The 18,964-nt window shown below is 43.0% G+C and overlaps 1 protein-coding gene across 6 annotated transcripts in view; it reads left to right on the forward strand.

The window, feature by feature from the left end:
* The window catches only part of STAG1 (STAG1 cohesin complex component), a 175,646-nt gene that overhangs the window by 115,371 nt on the left and 41,311 nt on the right, over positions 1-18,964 (forward strand). For all 6 annotated transcript variants that reach the window (XM_069024276.1, XM_069024271.1, XM_069024272.1 and 3 more), the window contains 6 exons: positions 5,612-5,710; positions 10,512-10,591; positions 12,371-12,478; positions 14,680-14,794; positions 16,966-17,083; positions 18,844-18,947. In XM_069024276.1, coding sequence (XP_068880377.1) covers positions 5,612-5,710; positions 10,512-10,591; positions 12,371-12,478; positions 14,680-14,794; positions 16,966-17,083; positions 18,844-18,947 — 624 coding nt within the window. The remainder of the gene's footprint in view (positions 1-5,611; positions 5,711-10,511; positions 10,592-12,370; positions 12,479-14,679; positions 14,795-16,965; positions 17,084-18,843; positions 18,948-18,964) is intronic.

The raw sequence follows: 18,964 nt of genomic DNA on the forward strand, positions 1-18,964 counted from the left end.
CAGGTCACTTCCAGGTATTGGCTTAAATTAGGAGGCAGTACTCCCAGTCTGCTTGGTCCATGTCCTTTTTGTGTGTTCAGTCTCTGCTGAAGTATCTTGATAGAAATCCTTCCACGGGGCTTTTCTGTTGATTACAAGAGAAAGAGAGGTGTCCTCAGAGCACCCCTGAGAGCCTCTGTGTCTGAAGCAGAATGGAAAAGAGATTTCCATGTGTCTTCCATTTACATTGCCCAAAGGTTAGGGGAAAAAAGGAGATCTCTGGGTCCTCAACAGACACCCGTGGCTCCACAGCCAGTGGAGTTATCATCAGTTCACTTTCCCTTCCCTGAAGAATCTTTTCAAGGTTCTCTTCAGCTTTTTCTTCAGAAAATGGTTGAAACACCAGATGGAAGCAGAAGAGGTGCTTTTCTGGCTCAGCACAGTTCTTAGTACTGATGGTATCCACCCAGTTCCTGCAGCAAGAGGAGCCCATTGTGGGTGCTGACAGAGGACTTTGCACTTCTGCCTGGGGGTTTTGTACACCAGGCAGCAGTGGGACTGGCTGTGCTCCCACTCCCACCAAAACCCCTGGAATCACTTGTTTAAACTCTCTTGCTAACACTATCCAAGGAATACAAAGGAGACTTACTGTGCTCTTGAAATGCTCATTAATTTCCAGCATCCTGATTCAGACTATTCTCCTTTTCTAGGAGCACTGCTGGAAAACAATTTTAAGTCTGCAGTTCGTTCTGATGACTTGCATAACTGATAGTTAACAGCTGATTCTTTAAAAATATTATTTTTTTCAATAACTTCAAACATCATCTTAACATTTAGGCTCTGATTCAGTCACTCTTGTGCTGGATTGTGAGCAAGACGAGTTATACAGACATTGGCTTTCACTAATGATAGAAGTCAGCTGCTGCTGCTGGTTCTTTTAACTACAGCTGCCTTCATCTTGGCATCTGCATCTTGCCTTCATTTGGATGTGCAATTCACTTGTTAAGAGTGCCCTTTGTGCTTTACACTAGACATGGGACTTCTTTCCAAACCTGTAGCTCTCAAACTTCTCCTTTACAAATTTTCCCCAAACTTTTACATTAGATCTCATTGAACAAAACTTGATCAGGAGGAAGATGCTGCTTACTGCTCCCATCAGCCACGACCACTGTCTGCCCCAGAGCCACTGCATTGTGTCTCAGGGAATGCTGGATGTGGAAACAGCCGTGGCAGTGCCTGGAGGGACAAAGCTGCTGCTCTGTGTCCCTTGGTGGTGACATTGCTGTGCCTCACAAGCTGCCATGCTCCAGGGGGAGACAGTGTTGTTCAAGTTAGCAAACGAGTGGGGAGGTCAGCTGAGATTGGAGGATCAGGATTTTAGGTGTGTGGAGGGCTTTGTTTTACTAGGACTTGTAATTTAAGTAAGTTATCCCTTGAATAATTGCAGTGAATTTTTGGGAGCACATTCTAAACCTTGTAGGACATTTCCACAAAGTAGCACCTCTGAAATGTAGTGGGGCTGCACTTCTCAGCTCTCAGCCCCCTCCTAGTGTCTTTGAAGTCCATCCATTTCTCACATCACTCTCTTCACCCATCTGTGGAATCTCACAGTCTCACCTGTCACATCCAGCAATTTCTCATGTCATGTGCAGTATTTTCTCACATCTTCTTCAGCTAGTTTAACCTCAGGCCAGGGTCTGGTTATCTGCCTGCAGCCTTAACACATATTTATGCCTCAGGTTTTTTAAAATTAACATGTTCTTTCATATCAGAGGAATTTTGGATTACAGTGTTAGGGTAAAAAACTGGACCATTTGGACCAGGCACAGCAGAATTCTATCAGACTGCTCTCCTGCCTCTGCTTTGCAGGATTTTTTGTTGCAGGCCACAGAAGTGCCTTGGGGTTCCAAGTCTTTAAATCACTAAAGTGTTTAATGTCCCAGTCCACCTGATAGGTGGTGGGGTTTTATTGATGTCGTGGATGTTCATGTGCAGAGTGAGACAGACTGTAGGCAGAATGGGGCAGGTGTCAAAGGATGAAAAGGGAGAGAATGGAGAGAAAGAGACATCTTGGGAGGCACAGAAAGGAGGGTGGAGGTGCAATAGGAAGAATATATTGGAAAAAGATGGAGTAAGAGCCAACTGAAAATGCAAAGCCTCCAGAAGTACAAGATTCCTTAACAGCGTGGTTTTCATTGGCACCACCTGAAAAACCTGCCAGCTGGTACCCAAATTTCTTGGTTTTGCTTTGCTTTGATCAGGAGATAATTTTTGCTATAATTGGTATTTAAAAATGAAGGCTGAGGCAATAGCCATAAGCTGTTTCCACTTCACATGAACAGAAGTCACCCCAAAATGATTAACTTCTGTGGAAGTTTGCTGCTGCAGAAAGGAGACAGCAGTGCAGGAGATTCTCGAGCAGTTTCATATTCTGCTTCAGAAGACATACAAATTAAACCACAGGGGAGAACAGTTCTTAGCTTCTTTGTGGTAGGTCCAGTGTAGTCTTTCAGAGGCAGGATACAGAAGGTTAGTTCTCTAATTTAAAAAATCCTTACATTTTGTATGTTAATGCTGTCTCCCAGATTTCAGACAAATGTCTATAGGGATTTTTTGGTTTTTATAGATTCTCATTTGAATGTGGCTTTCAAGTTTTGCCTTTCTCTCCTTTTAAGCATCTTCTTCATTCTCGTGTATCTGGGAGCATAAACTAAAAGTGTATAAACTATTATATAATTGCATTAAAAAAACCCTCTTGAAAATAAAAGTGTTAAATTAGACTGTTCAGTCTTAATTTTCACCTACTTCAATGACACATGGAACTGTTTTGAAACCATAATTGTCTCTAGATACCTGGACAGTCACGGTTCTTAAAACCTTCCTAACACAGAAGGAAATGCTTTTTTCCTTCTTTGCATTCCTCTTACTTTGCTTTTTGTCTGTTTCTGTGGAAAGGATGAACCCAGGGTCCTCTGGAGCAGATGTTCCTCTTGTGCTTGACCTCCTAATTACTTAATTAATTAGTTAAATAAATTAATCTCTTAGTTTACCAAGACTCTTGCTGTCCTCCCTGTCCATCCCTGGTTGCAGCTTTTATGCTGGCATAAGTTTCTTAAGAATCATCCTAACTTGAGCATTCCCACCCAATTACTTCCTTGCTAGGAGGTGTTTGGGGTGTTCAAAGCTCCTGTGAGATGGATGATTCTCACAGTTACCAAGAACCATCTCGTGTGTGGTGTGTTGAGGGTCTGTGGCACATTGCTGCTCCCCAGTCTGGACTGAAGTGCATCCCCACAAACCTGCACCATACCCTTCTCTGCTTCCTGCCCAGCTCACTGCTCTTTAGGCTTCCCAGGGTGTTCCTGCCACTGCTCTCCACTGACTTGGTTTTAAAACCTTCTTACCAGGATTAGCAAGCTGATGTGCAGGAGCTCTTCCCTCTCCAATGAGGTGAATTCCATCCTTGACCAAGAGTTTAGAAAACACAGAGAGTCCCCCTTCATCATTCTTCTGCCAGAAGGGGCAGGCATTTCCAGGGTTTGCCTCTGCATCTCCTGGTCCTGCTCCCAGCCAGAGGCACCAGGTGTAACACAACCTTTCTCTCTCTCTTCCTCACCTGCTCCTGCAGTCCCTTCTCCTCAGCTCTGGTCCAGGATGCTTTGCTTAGGGCCTGGCTGCAGTCTCCTGGCAGGGCATGCAAGGAGCCATGCAAGGAGCCTGTGCTCAGGGTGTGGTTCCTGCCTGCCTGGCTCCAGTTGCTGGCTTCAGGGCCTGGACTGAACTCTGGGACCATCAATCCGTGGAGTCTGGGGAGATCTCCAAGGGCTTTGGGCTCAAACAGTCTGAGCCTGTTGTGCACAGGTGCAGTTGTGGGTGAGTTTAACATTTGGCTGTCAGCTCACAGGTGGGACAGGCTCCAGTGCAGCTGTCACTAAAGCTGCTGCCTCCCTGTGCCTTGCAGTGTTCACACAGGCCAGAACTAACCTGATCCTGACCCTCTGGGTACCCTCAGTACACTGAGGCCATCAGAGGCTCATGTCCTGTGAGCAGTGATGGCTCCAGACATCCTGGGCATTATGAGCACCAGAGGAGACACCATTTCTGGTACTGCCACACACAGGTGCTGTTGAAAAAGAATGTCAAGCAGCGTTTCTTTGGGCTTTTTTAGCAGTTGATCACATCCATGTAATTTTTCTTCAAGAAAGTTCTTTTCTGTACCTTGAAAGATCTTATGATAGATCCCTTTAAATGTAGCTTACATCTCACTGCCTTTCTCTGCAGTGGTAGTCAAAAAGAGCCTTAGAAGAGAGCACAAGTGCTCAGAGACTCCTCATGGACATAGAGAGATGATTTTTCAGGAACAGTTGTTCTTCATGGAAGTTCTTCTGAAAATCCAACTTCTGTGCTGCTTTTGTCTTCTATTTGAATTTTTGAAATAGATGTGAAGGAGGAAAGAAACTTTAAAGTCGGGATTTATATCTTCTGTTTTTATGTCAGCCTGTGAATGTTCTTTCCGTTTTTAGTGTGAGCACTTTTTAAATACAGACTGGATTCTGGAATAGACACTTTCAGAAATGAAGCCCTCTGAGTATGGAGTTTTATTTTTGAAGTTCAATGGTTCATTTTAGTTCTTGAGCAGCTTAAGGCCTTAGACTTGGTAGTGTCTTCACTTTCATAAAAGTAAATTGACACTGCAGTGAACTCTACAGATCATATTTGAGTAGATTTGCATTTATAACCTTTTTGCTATCCACAAATATTTTTCAACAAGAATACCTAGTTTGCCAAGATGGTGCAGTTGAGTTGTCCAGCTGCAGCACAGAGGATCCAGTCCCTCTCTTCATCAGCAGTGTTCCTGTAGGACACAGAAGGCCCTGTCCCATGACACCCACATTTCCTGCCTGCAGCCCAGCTGACCAAAGCAATCCCCAGCTGAAGGGCAGCTGGGAATGAGCTGCAGCCACCAGCACAGCTCAGGCACAGGGACACAACCACCCCTCTTCCCACGGGCTCCTCGGGCTGTGGCTCAGATGTGTTGTTCCTGTGGCAGCTGCCCTCTCCCCACTGGAGGGTCTCTCAGACCTTTTGCATCCTTCAGCCTGTGCTGTCCTGTTGTGAGGGATGGAATGTAAAACTTTTGGGGCTAACAAATGCAATGTGTGTTCCCTGTGTCCCTGCCCTCGAAGTTAGTTGAGTTGCTGAGCCCGTGCCCAGTCATTTTGAGCCCTTGTGCACTGATTGTGAACATGAGCTGTCAGTCATGAGGTGCCTGTGGGCTCCTTCCTGAGGACAAACAGCCACACTGCCTGCACCAACCACCTGGAGATCCTACATCTTTATTTTGGATTTACTTGCTACATTCTTTATCTTTTTGGGGAGTCACTTGAAAGGGAAGCACTAACAGACATGTAAGTGATGGCACATTAATTCTTTCTGTATGCAAATAGGAAGAAATTTAACATTGTGGGTGACTGCATGTGGGTTTTGGTTTTTAGCTGAATTGCAAATTGGCTTTGGTCATTTGCATAAAATTTTAAATGTACATTAAACAAATTACAGTATTATGTTTTTTAATATTCATGTGCATTTGGTTACAGTATTCTGACAGCTAATCTTGGTGTGTTTTATTTAGCAAGGTGAAGTGAGGTTGAAGTGTTTGAAAGCTCTTCAGAGTCTGTATACCAACAGAGAGTTGTTTCCCAAACTGGAGCTGTTCACTAATAGATTCAAGGTAAGAGGAAATACAGTTTTTGGAAGGAGGACAGAAAGTAAAAGTATCATCATCCTGTTCAGGTCTTTGGGTCATGTCTATTAAAAATAAACTCATTAGTTTGTGACAAGGCTTGTAACTGCACTACTAAAACTGTGTTACTGAATGCTGAAATGAAGCCAAATTCATTTCACAGGGTTTATCTGGGAAGATTTGTCAGACTTAACCAGGATGATTATTTGTCTGTATGTATTACTGATAGCTTATATATTGTCATTATTCAATCTGCCTGTACTTATTTAATTTTAGATTTATTGAATTTAAAGGATGTATACTTACACAATCTAAAATATAGCTGAAAGTAGCAGCCAATAACAATAGATTGTTTGCTACACAGCTTTTTTTAGCTCAATAAGGGCTTGTGTTTGGAGAGGGAGGCACTTGGATGTGCATCACAGTCCTCCACACAGTGAACTGGCCTTGCTGCAGAGCAGGAGTTCACATTTTGCTTCTAAACCCCCTGAGCTGGATTGGGCCTTCAGGAGAGCAGTGCCAGGGGGATATTTCAGGGGGTTTTTATTAGCACAAACTTTTTGCTTGGTATCTGGGTAAGAATGTGGCTGTTAATTCACTTTGTGGTCTGGCTGCTTTATTTTACAAGTGAACTGTCTGGAGAGATGGGTGTGGAAGCACTGTCCCTGCTCCTGTTTGGATGCCTGGTGAGGAGTGTTCAGGCACTGCCACCACGTCAGCTGCTACCTCTCCCCATGGCTTCTGTGTTCTGCACAACACACTGCTGTGGGAAAGGCTAGCCCAAGGAAAAACTCATTTATCTCCTTTAAGTCTTTATTAGAATGCTGATGAAAAAAATTTGTTTGGAAAAGAAACTGGTTTATTTTAACTTAAATCATTATTATAATGCTGATAAAAAGTTCTGTTTAGAAAAGTGGCGGTTTAAATATTTATAAATACTGTGCACAAGACTTAAACTTCTCCCTGTAGATTTTTATGCTGCTTCACTGGCTTTGTCTACCATTTCACAATTAATTCCTCCAGTTTGATCTAGAAAGCAAAAAAATTAGAAAATTTGTCGTATTTTTCCTGTATGTAAACAATTTATAAAAACATGATGATCAGCCTTTTACCACATTCACTTGAAATGCAGAAAAAAGATGCTTAACCTGCAGTAAAGCCTAGGTATTGAGGAGGGCTTTTTTCCAAAATGATGATTATATAATAGAGCAGACTCTTTTAAGGTAACATTTAATATAACAGTCTTAAAGGGCAGATTAAATAAATATCTGCTTGGAATGAACAAAGTGTAGTTGACTAAAGTAGGAGATAAAACTGGATCATTTTGTGAGACCACTTAAGGGCCTGCATTCTTCTAATTTTATAAAGCCAGTTTCTGGGACTGTTGCTGTAAAGACCAAGTTTCCTCTCACAGGAGAGAACCTGGCAAACAGGTTCAGACCTCAGACTGCTTCTCTAATGTCTCCTGAGTCTGGTTTGCTTTATCCTCACAGGGCCACCAGAAAAATGGACCTTCCAACTCTGCTGCTTTTCCTGTTTCCTCTGTGCACACTTTAGTTTTGTTTGTTTGTATTTGCTGCTTCTGTAATTCCATTTATTTTTAAACAGGCCACTAAAGCTCTTGTGTGCTTTTATCTACTTCTCTTTAGTGGAAAATGTGCTGGATGCTGCTTTGCCAGGATCCCATAATTTGTAAGGGAAAAGACTGCTTTGAGGCTGAACCTGTCCCATCAGCAAAACTTGCAGGACAACTGGAGACACTTTGGGCAATAGTTATTCAGTAATGTTCTCCAGAAAACTACAAGGACATGAAACCTCTAAATACATCCTGCTTTTCACAGCACAGACAATTCCCTTAAAGGAAGCTTGGTTAGCCTGTGCATTGCTGCTTAGCTTGGGATGGTACAAGGAATTTTCATTGCTGTCAGAGAGGTTCAGAGGAAAGGGAGCCCTGTTAGGAATTCATCTTTCTTCTGTCCCATTAAAGCTGGTTTTACTACAGAAATCTGTATAATTATGAAATAAATAAGAAGAAAAGGTGTGCTCAAAGTCTCTGTGAGCCTAGAGAACAGATTTGTTTAACAGAATGATTAATCAGTTTCAGTTTCTGCCACATCAAGAGGAAAAAAAAGCTGGCATGGCCCAAATGCCTGCACTTGGATTTACAGCTGTGCTGTCAGGGATGTGGCCTTTGGCACCAGGATGGAGCAAAGTTCCAAATTAATGCTTTTTGAATCCCTGATACATCAGCTAAATGTCTTGCTGCCACAGACTCTACCACCACCTCTGAGAAATAATTGACCTAACTGCCATTTTCACTTCCATGGCTGCTTATTTATATTTCTTCATCAGAATTTAATCGACCTGCACAGTTCAGCTGTGTTCAGTTCAATCCATTCAAACTGAGGAAAATCTCTCTAGAGGTCTTCTAGCTGTTAAAAGAATAAATTAATTTGATCCAGAGTGCCTTGTGCTGGGGTGTTAATATTTCACCACCTTCCAGAGAGCTGTGACAAGGATGTGATCCTGTCCCTTTTTCAAAGGAAAAATGCCTGTTCTTTCCAGCACTTGTGTTTCTAAGAGTAGGTGATATGCTGGAAAGTAAGCTTAGTCCATCAAAACAAAAATTTGTCCATCAAAGAGAAGACTTTTGTTTTCCATCAAGAAGTCCCTGTGTGGCACAGACATTAAGTGACCCCATATGGAAAAGCTGTGAATTAACTCCCCTGCAGTCAGTGCCAGACTCCCTCATCCCTGACCCTGTGCTGTCTCCACAGCCTGGGAGCAGAAGGAGAGGTTGGCTCTTCAGTCTGCCTTGTTCACAGCCCTGTAAAGAATGGAAACTGATCTTCAGAGACACTGAGAATTTCAAGTCAGAAATACAGGCCTGTGCCCTGCTCTGCTGCTGCACTGTGGTGCAGGGAATCTCTGTAAGGGCAGATTGAGCAGGGGGGTTGGAACTTCCTCGGCCCCAGAAGTTGCACCTGCAGAGGCACCAGGTGTGCAGGACTTGCTGGGAAGGCTCTTGGGGCCTGGCTGGCAGATGCCACCACACAGAGGTGCTGGCCCCAAGGCAGAAAATGACACATCTGTGCTGTTTATTTTAAGCCTGATGTTTTGGGGGGAAATTGAGAGAATGGTCTTTTTGGATAAAGAAGCCTTCTCACGTCAGTTGGTTTCAAAGTCCCAAAGGACTCCAGATTCAGAGGGTACCTCCTGCTCTGTGCCTGCTCTGTGGGCAGGAGAGAAAATCCCCTCTCTTCCAGGCTTTTTTCAGAGATGCAGGAGTTTTACACCTGTGTGCTCACTCAGTGTGCAGCTAGTTCCCTCCCCGAGGTATCCTGGGGTGTAAGATACACTTTGAGGGAATACATGAAATTCCACTGAGGCATTTAACATCAGTACACCTGGCTGTTCTTGGTGCTGTTATTGCTGTTCCTTGGCCAGGACCCTAGGAAAAGTTGACAGCAGTTTTGTTGTCTTGTTCATAACAGAGTGTCCTGTGTGGCAAGTTGTTTCATTGGGTCTCTTCATGGACTTCTCACAGTCTTTTAAACTGTTTACAGCTACATGACATGTATCAAATTCCCCAGGAACTTAATAGTGATTGATAGAGGCTCCTTCAGTCACAGTGACAAAAAGTCTCTGCTGACCTGGTTTTGTTGGGAAGTAACACCTGAGACAGCCACGATGCATTCTTTAAGTACTGATCTGAAATTTCTGTATCGAAATAAAAACCAGTTGCTTGATGTTCCCCTTCAGCCCATAAATGCATGGAATAGTAGAGAAAAAAGGTGAAAACCTTTATTTTGTTCTAGTTTGTTCTGGTGACTTTCACTGTTGTTGCCTTACACTTCCCTTGTTTCTTTCCCAGTCCCTGATTTCTATTTTTTCATATCCCAAAATGTCATAGAGTACCTAGTCCTTCTTGAACGAGTTAAGCCAGAGAAATCAAGTTTTATTTTCAGATGACCTGATTTCTTTTCAGTAACTTGATCAGTCAAGCAAAGAGCACTGAGACATACTGCATTTTTATGGCTGGATGGAAATTCTCCCCAGATAGGAGGGACAACATACACCAATTACAGCTATTTTTGCCAGTAAGCAAACGGAATCTAAGGAGAAAGAAACCCTTAAAAGACTTCTCATAACTACAGGGTCCTTAGAAGTTAGAAAATCATTTGATTTGACAGGAAAATGATGTGCTTGTCTTCACTGGAAAGAGTATGGGAAAACATGAAGTCAAACCATGGAATTCCCCACTTTCCTGGAGAAGCTCTGTAGTGTAATTCTTGAGATCTACTTCAAACCTTCAGATGTAGACAGGAAAGAGGTCACAACTTTACAGGCAATCTGCAGGTGCATGAATTCAGGTGTGATTTCCTTCACCATATTTCCATATATGCAGCATTCTTTCCTCTGAAATGATTTGGTTTCAGGGGAATGAAGTGAGGCAGTTTTTCTGCTGGTGTCCAACCTGAGTACGTGACTTTTCAGGAAAGACCTGTTAAATTAACCCAGCCCAGAACAGTGCTGTAACTCCCAAGTCTCCTGCCTCCCTTTCTGGCAAGCACACAAGGATAAGGACTGTTGAAGCACTGGCTCCTGTTGTTGCACTGCGCATGCAGCACCCAGCTAAGGGGTGCAGTGAAACATTGGGGCTCTCCTTGTCAGGGTGCAGTCAGAACATCTTTCTCTCCAGAAGTATTTATTTTGCAATCTCTAGGATTTCCCAGCTGCTGGCTGTGCTGTGTTTGTGCCCTGTCACTGACCCCGAGTTGCCTTGCAGGACCGCATTGTGTCCATGACCCTGGACAAGGAGTACGATGTCGCTGTGGAAGCCATTCGATTGGTCACGCTCATCCTCCAGTGAGTGCTGCTCCAAACCCCTGCATTCCCTTGGAAAATCACCTAAACCAGGAACATTTGAGTGACTTGAGTGCTTTGCTTGTGTATTGAAGTGAATGTGTTACTTTACACTTAGTATGAAGTTGGACTGAACATATAATACAGACATGAAGCTCAAGTAAGATATTTCATTTCGTGGGAATATAGGAGGCAAAGTGTAAAAATGTGTGGATGTTTTGGAGCCATTAGTGCACCCATTGTGTGGAAGAATGCCAAAGGGCATTTCTACCTTTTGCCAAGGGCAGAACAACTATCCTCCCAAATCGAGTGTCTGTGGGTTACTCTTGCTAGAATAACTGCAGCAGTAACACAGATCCAGTGCAGGGAGAGTTGATTGATTTCCTGGCACAGCTGAAAACAGTCACATGGTAAGACACCTGCTGCCAGGCTTTTCCATGTGGGGATGCAATGGCTCCCCTGAGGTAAGGATCACGTCAGAAATCCTCCCATGTGCTGATGTGGAACCAGCCTGTCCCCAGCAGCCTCATGAGTGTGTGCACCTGGAGGGGCACTGCTAGGCTTTTATATGTATCTATTAAAAGCTGTAGTAAAGAACATCTGGTTTACAAGCAGATGCATAGAATTTTTGCTTCATACTTTATATCCAGTGGCTCTACTTTGAAGAATGTTTTTGGACATGCAGAATTTGGACAAAAGATTGCACTAGCCTTTCCTTAGTAGAGAAGTCTAGACTTCAGCTTTTTATTTATGGGTGACTCTGTTTTAAATAGATTAGCCTTGTAATATTAGCAAGAAATGAAATCTTGCATCTACTGTTTTATTTTTAAAGTAAATATAACTAATATGATCAGAAATGATGTGTAGAGCACATCTCTTCCCTGCATTAGCAATTTTTGGGAACACAGTAAGTTTTAAGGTCAAAAATTAACCAGTGCACTTTTTTTTGTCCGCTCCTGCTTTCTCTTTGGTTGCCTGTTGAAAGCACAGGCAATGCTAAATGCATTCAGCACCAGAAGAGTCAGGGTCACCTTGAAGAGCTCAGGGAAATGTTCTGTCAAGTAGGAACTCCAAAAAGGTGTCTGGAGCAATCCTGATGGGGAATGACCAACTAAAATTGTGTATAATATGCAGCCAAATGATTTACAGTCCTGCTACATAAATGGTTCTGATGGATGCCAGCTAAACAGGGATGGAGGTAACATCCTGACTGGGACAGTGCTGGTATTTTTCTATCATTTTTGCTAACATTCTGGGACAGGCTGCCCAGGGAAGTGATGGAATCCCCTTCCCTGGAAGTGTTCAGAGGTGGGTGTTACACCTGGGGACATGGATTAGTGGTGAACACAGAGGGCCAGGGTTAATGGTTGGACTCCATGAGCATGGAGGTCTTTCCCAACCTAGGGGATTCTGTGGTTTTTACTTTATGATGTTTGATGAGTGTGTGGCATCTTGCAGTATGTGCATTGTAGTTTGTGTGATGGACTAAGGAATAAGCAGGGGAGGGTTTGTATGCAGTGATTCTGATCTTTTCATAATATTATTTTATCTCTATATTGATACAACTGGGAGAAGGAAATCAGAGAAACTTCCAGTCTCACAGGCCCTTTAAATACCTCTGTATTTTGAGGTTGAACCAAAGATCCTTGAAGTCCTTGTTCAACCATTTAGGATTTTGTGGGGAGTGAGCCAACCTTGTAGCTGTCCCAGGTGAGCTGTGGGAGGTGAGGGGATGGAAATGAAACCTCTGCTGTAGTTCAGGTGTTATTGTGACTCTTTCAGTGGGAGCGAGGAGGCTCTGTCCAATGAAGACTGTGAGAATGTTTATCACCTGGTGTACTCAGCACACCGGCCTGTGGCAGTAGCAGCTGGGGAATTCCTCCACAAAAAGTAAGTCATCCGTTGCCCTGGAGTAAGACCAGATTTCTGAATGCTTCCTAGAGAGGTAATGTCAAAAAGCAAAGAAGGAGTAGAGGGAAATATCCCAATTCAGCAAATCGGGTATTTCATTTAAACCAGAGATTTTATTCTCTTGTTTAAACAAGACCTGAGGACTTGAAGAAACCAAATGCACATTTTTCCTGCTCTACAATTCAGATAACTTTTCCTAACTCCTCAAGGGTTAAATATACAAAGGCTGCATAAACTTCTAAAGTTGGTTTAAGTCTTGCAGCACTTGATGAATTCCTGGTGTGATCAGATACATATATTGGGCTGTAGTCAGTGGTGGTCTACCTGATACATCAACAGTCATAATTTCTACCAAGAATTAAGCCAGTTTACTTCAATGTTGTGAACCTGGGAGGTTTTTATGTAGCAATAATTACAAAATTTGTTTATGAATTCACTGCCTTCCCCTGAAAATACACTGCATTATGGTTACATCTCTCATGTCCTCACTGTGCCAAAGGACATGAGCCAGCTTTTCCATGAATGTGAGTCACACCCCCTTAGTAACTGTGACCAGGGCATTGCCACATCATAGGAGTTCTCCTCTTCTTTTTGTTGTTTGCAGTTAAAAATCTTTCAGCAGGAATTTGATTTTTTCCCCTCATCGGTTGTGACATTAGAGTTTTGTATTATATGTATAGAGGATTTATATCAGAACCCAGATTATCTGATTTTTCATGCTGAGATACAGGTAGGCAAAAATACACAAAAACATCTGTTTTTCTTTACAGTGCTCTAATTTTCTATGGTTTATTAGGGATTTACAAGTCCACATTGTAATTGTACGCTTTCATTGGTGGATTTTTGGAATTCCAGCTTTGTGATCAAGCACTATCTGTTTCAAAGAATATATGTGCAGATTTCCATCAGCTACAAGACATTTTACTAGTTATTGGAAAGGGTTAGGTTCTCTTTAAAAATATATACAAAAATTCCTTTATTAATCAACACATGACAAAATACTTTTGCAAAATGCCTCAAAGGTAAATAAGGACATATAAAGTGCACTTAGGATAAAGAATAAACTTCATTCTGACTTCTTTTACAAGGTATGAAGCTGCCTTCTGTAAATGTGTCTCAAAGCTAACAGCCTGGAGACAAGATTGTCCCATTCTTACCTAATGTTGTCTTGGTTTCTGCAAAGAAAATTTCCAGTTAAATAAGTTAGAATCTATTTGAGGGGCTTGAGGTGTGATTTATTTATAATTTAATGCATTTCACTATCACTTGCTCCGTGATAATCATCACACTTGCTCTCTGTGCTTAGCAAAGGAAAGCAAATAGTACAGAGGATATAAAGGATCACCAAATACAGAGGATCACTGGCTCAGCCCTGAGGGGCAGCTTGTAAGGTATCTCAGCACCTGCAGAGGTGCTCATTGCTTATCTGTTAAGATAAGCAGGGGGATGAGGTGATGTTTTTAACTAAAATACAGCATTTGTGTGCAACTCGTCCTTCTCTTCAGTGAATTACAGCAGTGAAATCACAATTCTGTGTTTCCTGTATTAATCTGCTTTGGGTTTCACTGTAAAAGCCAGGAACAACTTTCAAACTTCTCAAAGCAAAACAGGCATTGCTGTGACTGCAATACTGGCACATCTGAGGTCTCTTGGAAAATGTGAGCAGGGGTTTGGGATGGGCCATGCATCAGGGAACTCAGTGCAGTGTGTCACCTACCTGTGAAACCCCAAATAATGAGCAGGAGCTGGTTTTATCCTTGATGCTGCTCCTGGTACCTGAGGTTGGTTGTTTGATGGGTATCAGGTTAGTTTGTACCATGGCCCAGCTGGAGTGATGCAACCTTAGCTCTTGGAGCACTGTAAGACTGGGTAAGTTATAAATTCAAAACTGTACAAGTGATGCAAATATTTAAAACTGTGCAAAACTTTCAATATAAGTAGATTTTGGAGAGCTTTTTCCTGTGTGAAATTCTTCCAGCCTTGTGAAACCAGAGACTCTGAAGATAAATTCATCTCTTCAGACAGGCAGAGGTCATGCCCTCTTTCCCTTGAAAGAAATAGCTCGAGATACTTGCACTGTTTTATGAACAAATTTACTGTGTCAAGAATGAATGCTCATCATATTCTTGCAGAAATGAGAATTGTTGTGATAGCCATGAGCTCCTTCTGCTTATTTTCAGGCTGTTCAGCAGACATGATCCCCAAGCTGAAGAGGCTCTAGCAAAGAGGAGGGGTCGAAATAGCCCAAATGGAAACCTTATCAGAATGTTGGTTCTTTTCTTTCTTGAAAGTGAGGTAAAAAAGTCATTTTTAACCTTTAAATGTTTAATAAAACCTGGAACTTAAGTAGTGATTTATCAACATACAGTAATAAATTGTCTTTCTTTTCCATATGTTCTTTATATTTTCAGAAATACTGTATGCACTTTTCCCTGCCCCTCCTTTTCCTTGTCCATTGAGCAAATTGATCTGAAAATCTTCATGGTTTATTTAGCTCGTGCATGTGCCCACTGTACTCACACTGCATTGCTGGTGCTGTGGTGGCTGCCAGGGTGCATTGCTGCACACAAATGTAAATGGTTCTTTGCAAGGAGAATACTTCTGGAGTTGTTCTTTGTGGAGTAAAATAATTTGAACCAGGACAGAACACAAATTGCATACTATCTCCAATTGTGATCAGAATTATGGATGAACTCAAGAGTGCAAAGAACCTGAGGGTCCTTAGCTCAGAGCAGAGTCAGCTGTGAGATGAGATGAGATGAGATGAGATATGAGATGAGATATGAGATGAGATATGAGATGAGATATGAGATGAGATATGAGATGAGGTCTTTCAGGGCTTTATGCAGGTGCATCTTGGAAACCTTGGAGGATGAGGGCAGCAAACATAGATATAGTGACATGAAGTGTTTGATGAACACATCCAGGGTGGGATTGTGCCCATGATTTATAGAGACAGCATCTATGGGAAATTGTATGGTACATGTAGTAATTCAGGTGGGGAATGGCAGTGGAGGGAGGAAAATCTGAGAAGATGCTGTCAGGTACAGGACATTCTGAAGATAGAGGGGGAAAAGTTCAAAATTATACATTTGATTTGATAATAAATAGACTGAAAGAAAGGAATGACAGAAATGTTTCTCTAGAGAAGGGAGGGTAGTATATTTTGGGTAAAAAGCAAAAGGAAAGATATTACAGTTGGTTATTTTAATTCTAATGAAGCCTTGAACAAGAGACATGACTAAGAGAATGAAAAGAAACACTCAGAGTTGCTGAGAAGGAAGGACAAAATTTCAGTACAGTGTTGTTTTTTAGAAACACCTCATAAACCTACAAATTAATCTGGATGAGATATCACTACCTGTGTGAGCCTTCCATCTGCCACCTGAATGGATTTTTAGTTCCAGCTTCTTTAAAACTTGTAAAGTCCTTTGTGATTTACAGTGCAGACACCTTAGATGTGAGTGTGTGTGATTGGAGTTAGTGAGCACTGACCTTGCCTGTCCTGAGGAGCAAAGAAACTCTGCTGCACTCCCTAAGCCAAGATCAGCAAAGTGCCTCCCCTGCTGCTCCCTGAAGGTCACTTTGCTCTCAGGGCCAGTTTTTGTTATTGTTGTTTTTGAGAGTCTGTCGGAAGCAAGCAGAATATCCTGGCTGCAGTGTTAGTAAAGAGTTTGAGAGCTGGGAGTTTTCAGGTGTGTAGGACAAGTTAGCACTGCAGCCTGGGGCTGCATTCAAGGGAGGGAACCTTGCCCAGCAGCAGTAACTCCATGACATTTTGCCCAAAGCTGGCAGAAAGAGAGGAGGGGAATGGACTGACACCTCCTTCTCTGCACTTGGATGTTTTCCAGCTGAGGAATCAGTCACTGGCAAGCACAAACTGCGTGTTGTGCTTGATACTTGTTGGTAGTAGTTAAAGATGAGTTTAGAAAACAGCAGAAGCCTATGGATTATTTTTCTCACTTTACAACAGTTGTGTTAATTTACATAAAAACATTTTTTGCAGTTAAAGTTAGTGTTAAATCTATACCCCCTGAAATCATCAGGGTTTTTGCTCCTTTTTTCTGAGCACATAGCAGCATGTATGAAAACCAAATGCTTGTTCAAAACACGTACATTACAACTCCCATGTCTCACCATCTCACCTTTTTGTAATGCAGTGAGAAAGTGAGGAAAGGTAAGTTTACAGCTTCTGGGTCAAAACTCTGGGAATATTTCACAAACAAGCAGCTTTGTGCAATAGAAGCTCAGTTTGGTTTTATTCCATTTTCTGTTAAAACATAACCCCATTGCACTGGTATCATTCAGCTGGGAGAAAACCTTCCCAAGTTAGTTTCAAACTGAATGATCTTCCAGTTAATGTAAGATACGTGCCCAGGACACTCTCTGTGGCCACATGATTGTGAAAGTTCAAGAACTGGTGCTTATACCAAGTGCTGTACTGATGATTGCTTTGGATTTTCTAGTTGCATGAACATGCTGCCTATTTGGTGGACAGCTTGTGGGAGAGCTCTCAAGAACTGCTGAAAGACTGGGAATGTATGACAGAATTGCTCTTGGAGGAGCCAGTCCAAGGAGAAGAAGGTATTGGCTTAACCCTTACTTCCTTGATATTGCAGAGTATTGTTAATTATTCCTTAAATACCTCTGCCACCCATAATGAAACATCTTTTTATGTTGTGCTTTGTTTGGAAAGCATATTTGAAGATTTTGGGTTAATCCATTTTTAATGTACTTCCATTAAGAAGCAGCAATTTGTACTCTATTTTTCTTTTTATTTGTACTCTGGAGGGTTTTTTTTTCTCAAGTCTGCTGTACTGTCCCTAATATTAAAGGCTAAGACTTCATTTTGTCTGAATGTTTAAATAACTATTTCAGTAAATTAAATAGCTAATACAATTTTGAATAAACAAGCACTTCAGGTGATGTTAGTTAAATATGGGGCTTTTCCAGGCACAACACATAATGAATTCTCAAGAGAAAAAACAAAGGGGGATTCTTTCACCATTAGTTTCAGATTTCCTTTTGCTAGTAATAGACCTGTGTGCACAAAATAGCCAGGGAGGCTGGGGGCAAGGTGTTCCCAAGGGTAATGAGTGTCATTCAAGATCCTTTATAATTCCTGAGGATTCTCCTGCTTCAGGGACCTTCACAAGGCTTAGGTGGTTGAAAATCAATGTTCCTGGCAAGGTGTGCTCATCATGTCCATGCTTCAAAAGCTGATCTTTTGGTACGCACCTGCTGCAGTGGTGGGGGTGTTTATAGGGTAATTTCCTTAGGAAATTAGGCACTTTGCTTCCTTGTTTCTGTGTAGCCTTGTGTGGTTTGATCCTCCAAATATGAGCAAAAGCACTTGCCAAAGAGCAGAGGGTTTATGAGGAAAGGACAGTGCAATCATCTGTCGCTGTTTGTCCTCTATGACACTCCCTTATTTTGTAGATCTTCCTTATGTTCCCCTTCAGTGATCCTTTTCTCCAGCCTACATTTCTCTGGGCTTCTTTCACTTCTGCCATGTCCATTTTGAGATTATGTGAATGGCAAATTAAAGAGGAGGCAGGAAAGCCTCCATAAATGTGACAAAGTACCTTGTGTGTGGTGATCTGTGCTGCTGTGTTCCCCTGTTGCTGTGTGTTCCCCTGCTGCTGCTGTGTGTTCCTCTACTGCTGCTGAGTGTTCCCCTACTGCTCCTGTGTGTTCCTCTACTGCTGCTGTGTGTTCCTCTACTGCTGCTGTGTGTTCCTCTACTGCTGCTGTGTGTTCCCCTGTTGCTGCTGTCAGTTCCCCTGTTGCTGCTGGGTGTTCCCCTGTTCCTGCTGTCTGTTCCCCTGTTGCTTCTGTGTGCTCCCCTGTTGCTGCTGGGTGTTCCCCTATTGCTGCTGTCTGTTCCCCTGTTGCTGCTGGGTGTTCCCCTATTGCTGGGTGTTCCCCTGTTGCTGTGTGTTCCCCTGTTGCTGCTGCCTGTTCCCCTGTTGCTGCTGGGTGTTCCCCTGTTGCTGCCTGTTCCCCTGTTGTTGTCTGTTCCCCTGTTGCTTCTGTGTGCTCCCCTATTGCTGCTGTCTGTTCCTCTGTTGCTGCTGGGTGTTCCCCTGTTGCTGCTGGGTGTTCCCCTATTGCTGGGTGTTCCCCTGTTGCTGCCTGTTCCCCTATTGCTGTGTGCTCCCCTGTTGCTGCTGGGTGTTCCCCTGTTGCTTTGTGTTCCCCTGTTGCTGCTGGGTGTTCCCCTGTTGCTGCTGTCTGTTCCCCTATTGCTGGGTGTTCCCCTGTTGCTGCTGGGTGTTCCCTGCTGTCCCAGCCCTGTCCCGTGGCTCTGTGCTGCCCCCAGTGATGCCCAGTTCTCCCCGCAGCGATGTCGGACCGGCAGGAGAGCGCCCTGATCGAGCTCATGGTGTGCACCATCCGCCAGGCTGCCGAGGCACATCCCCCCGTGGGCAGGGGCACCGGCAAGAGGGTGAGTGGGGCTGCAGC

This window comes from Aphelocoma coerulescens, chromosome 9, assembly GCF_041296385.1.
Source record: "Aphelocoma coerulescens isolate FSJ_1873_10779 chromosome 9, UR_Acoe_1.0, whole genome shotgun sequence".
NCBI classification, from domain to species: Eukaryota; Metazoa; Chordata; class Aves; order Passeriformes; family Corvidae; genus Aphelocoma; species Aphelocoma coerulescens.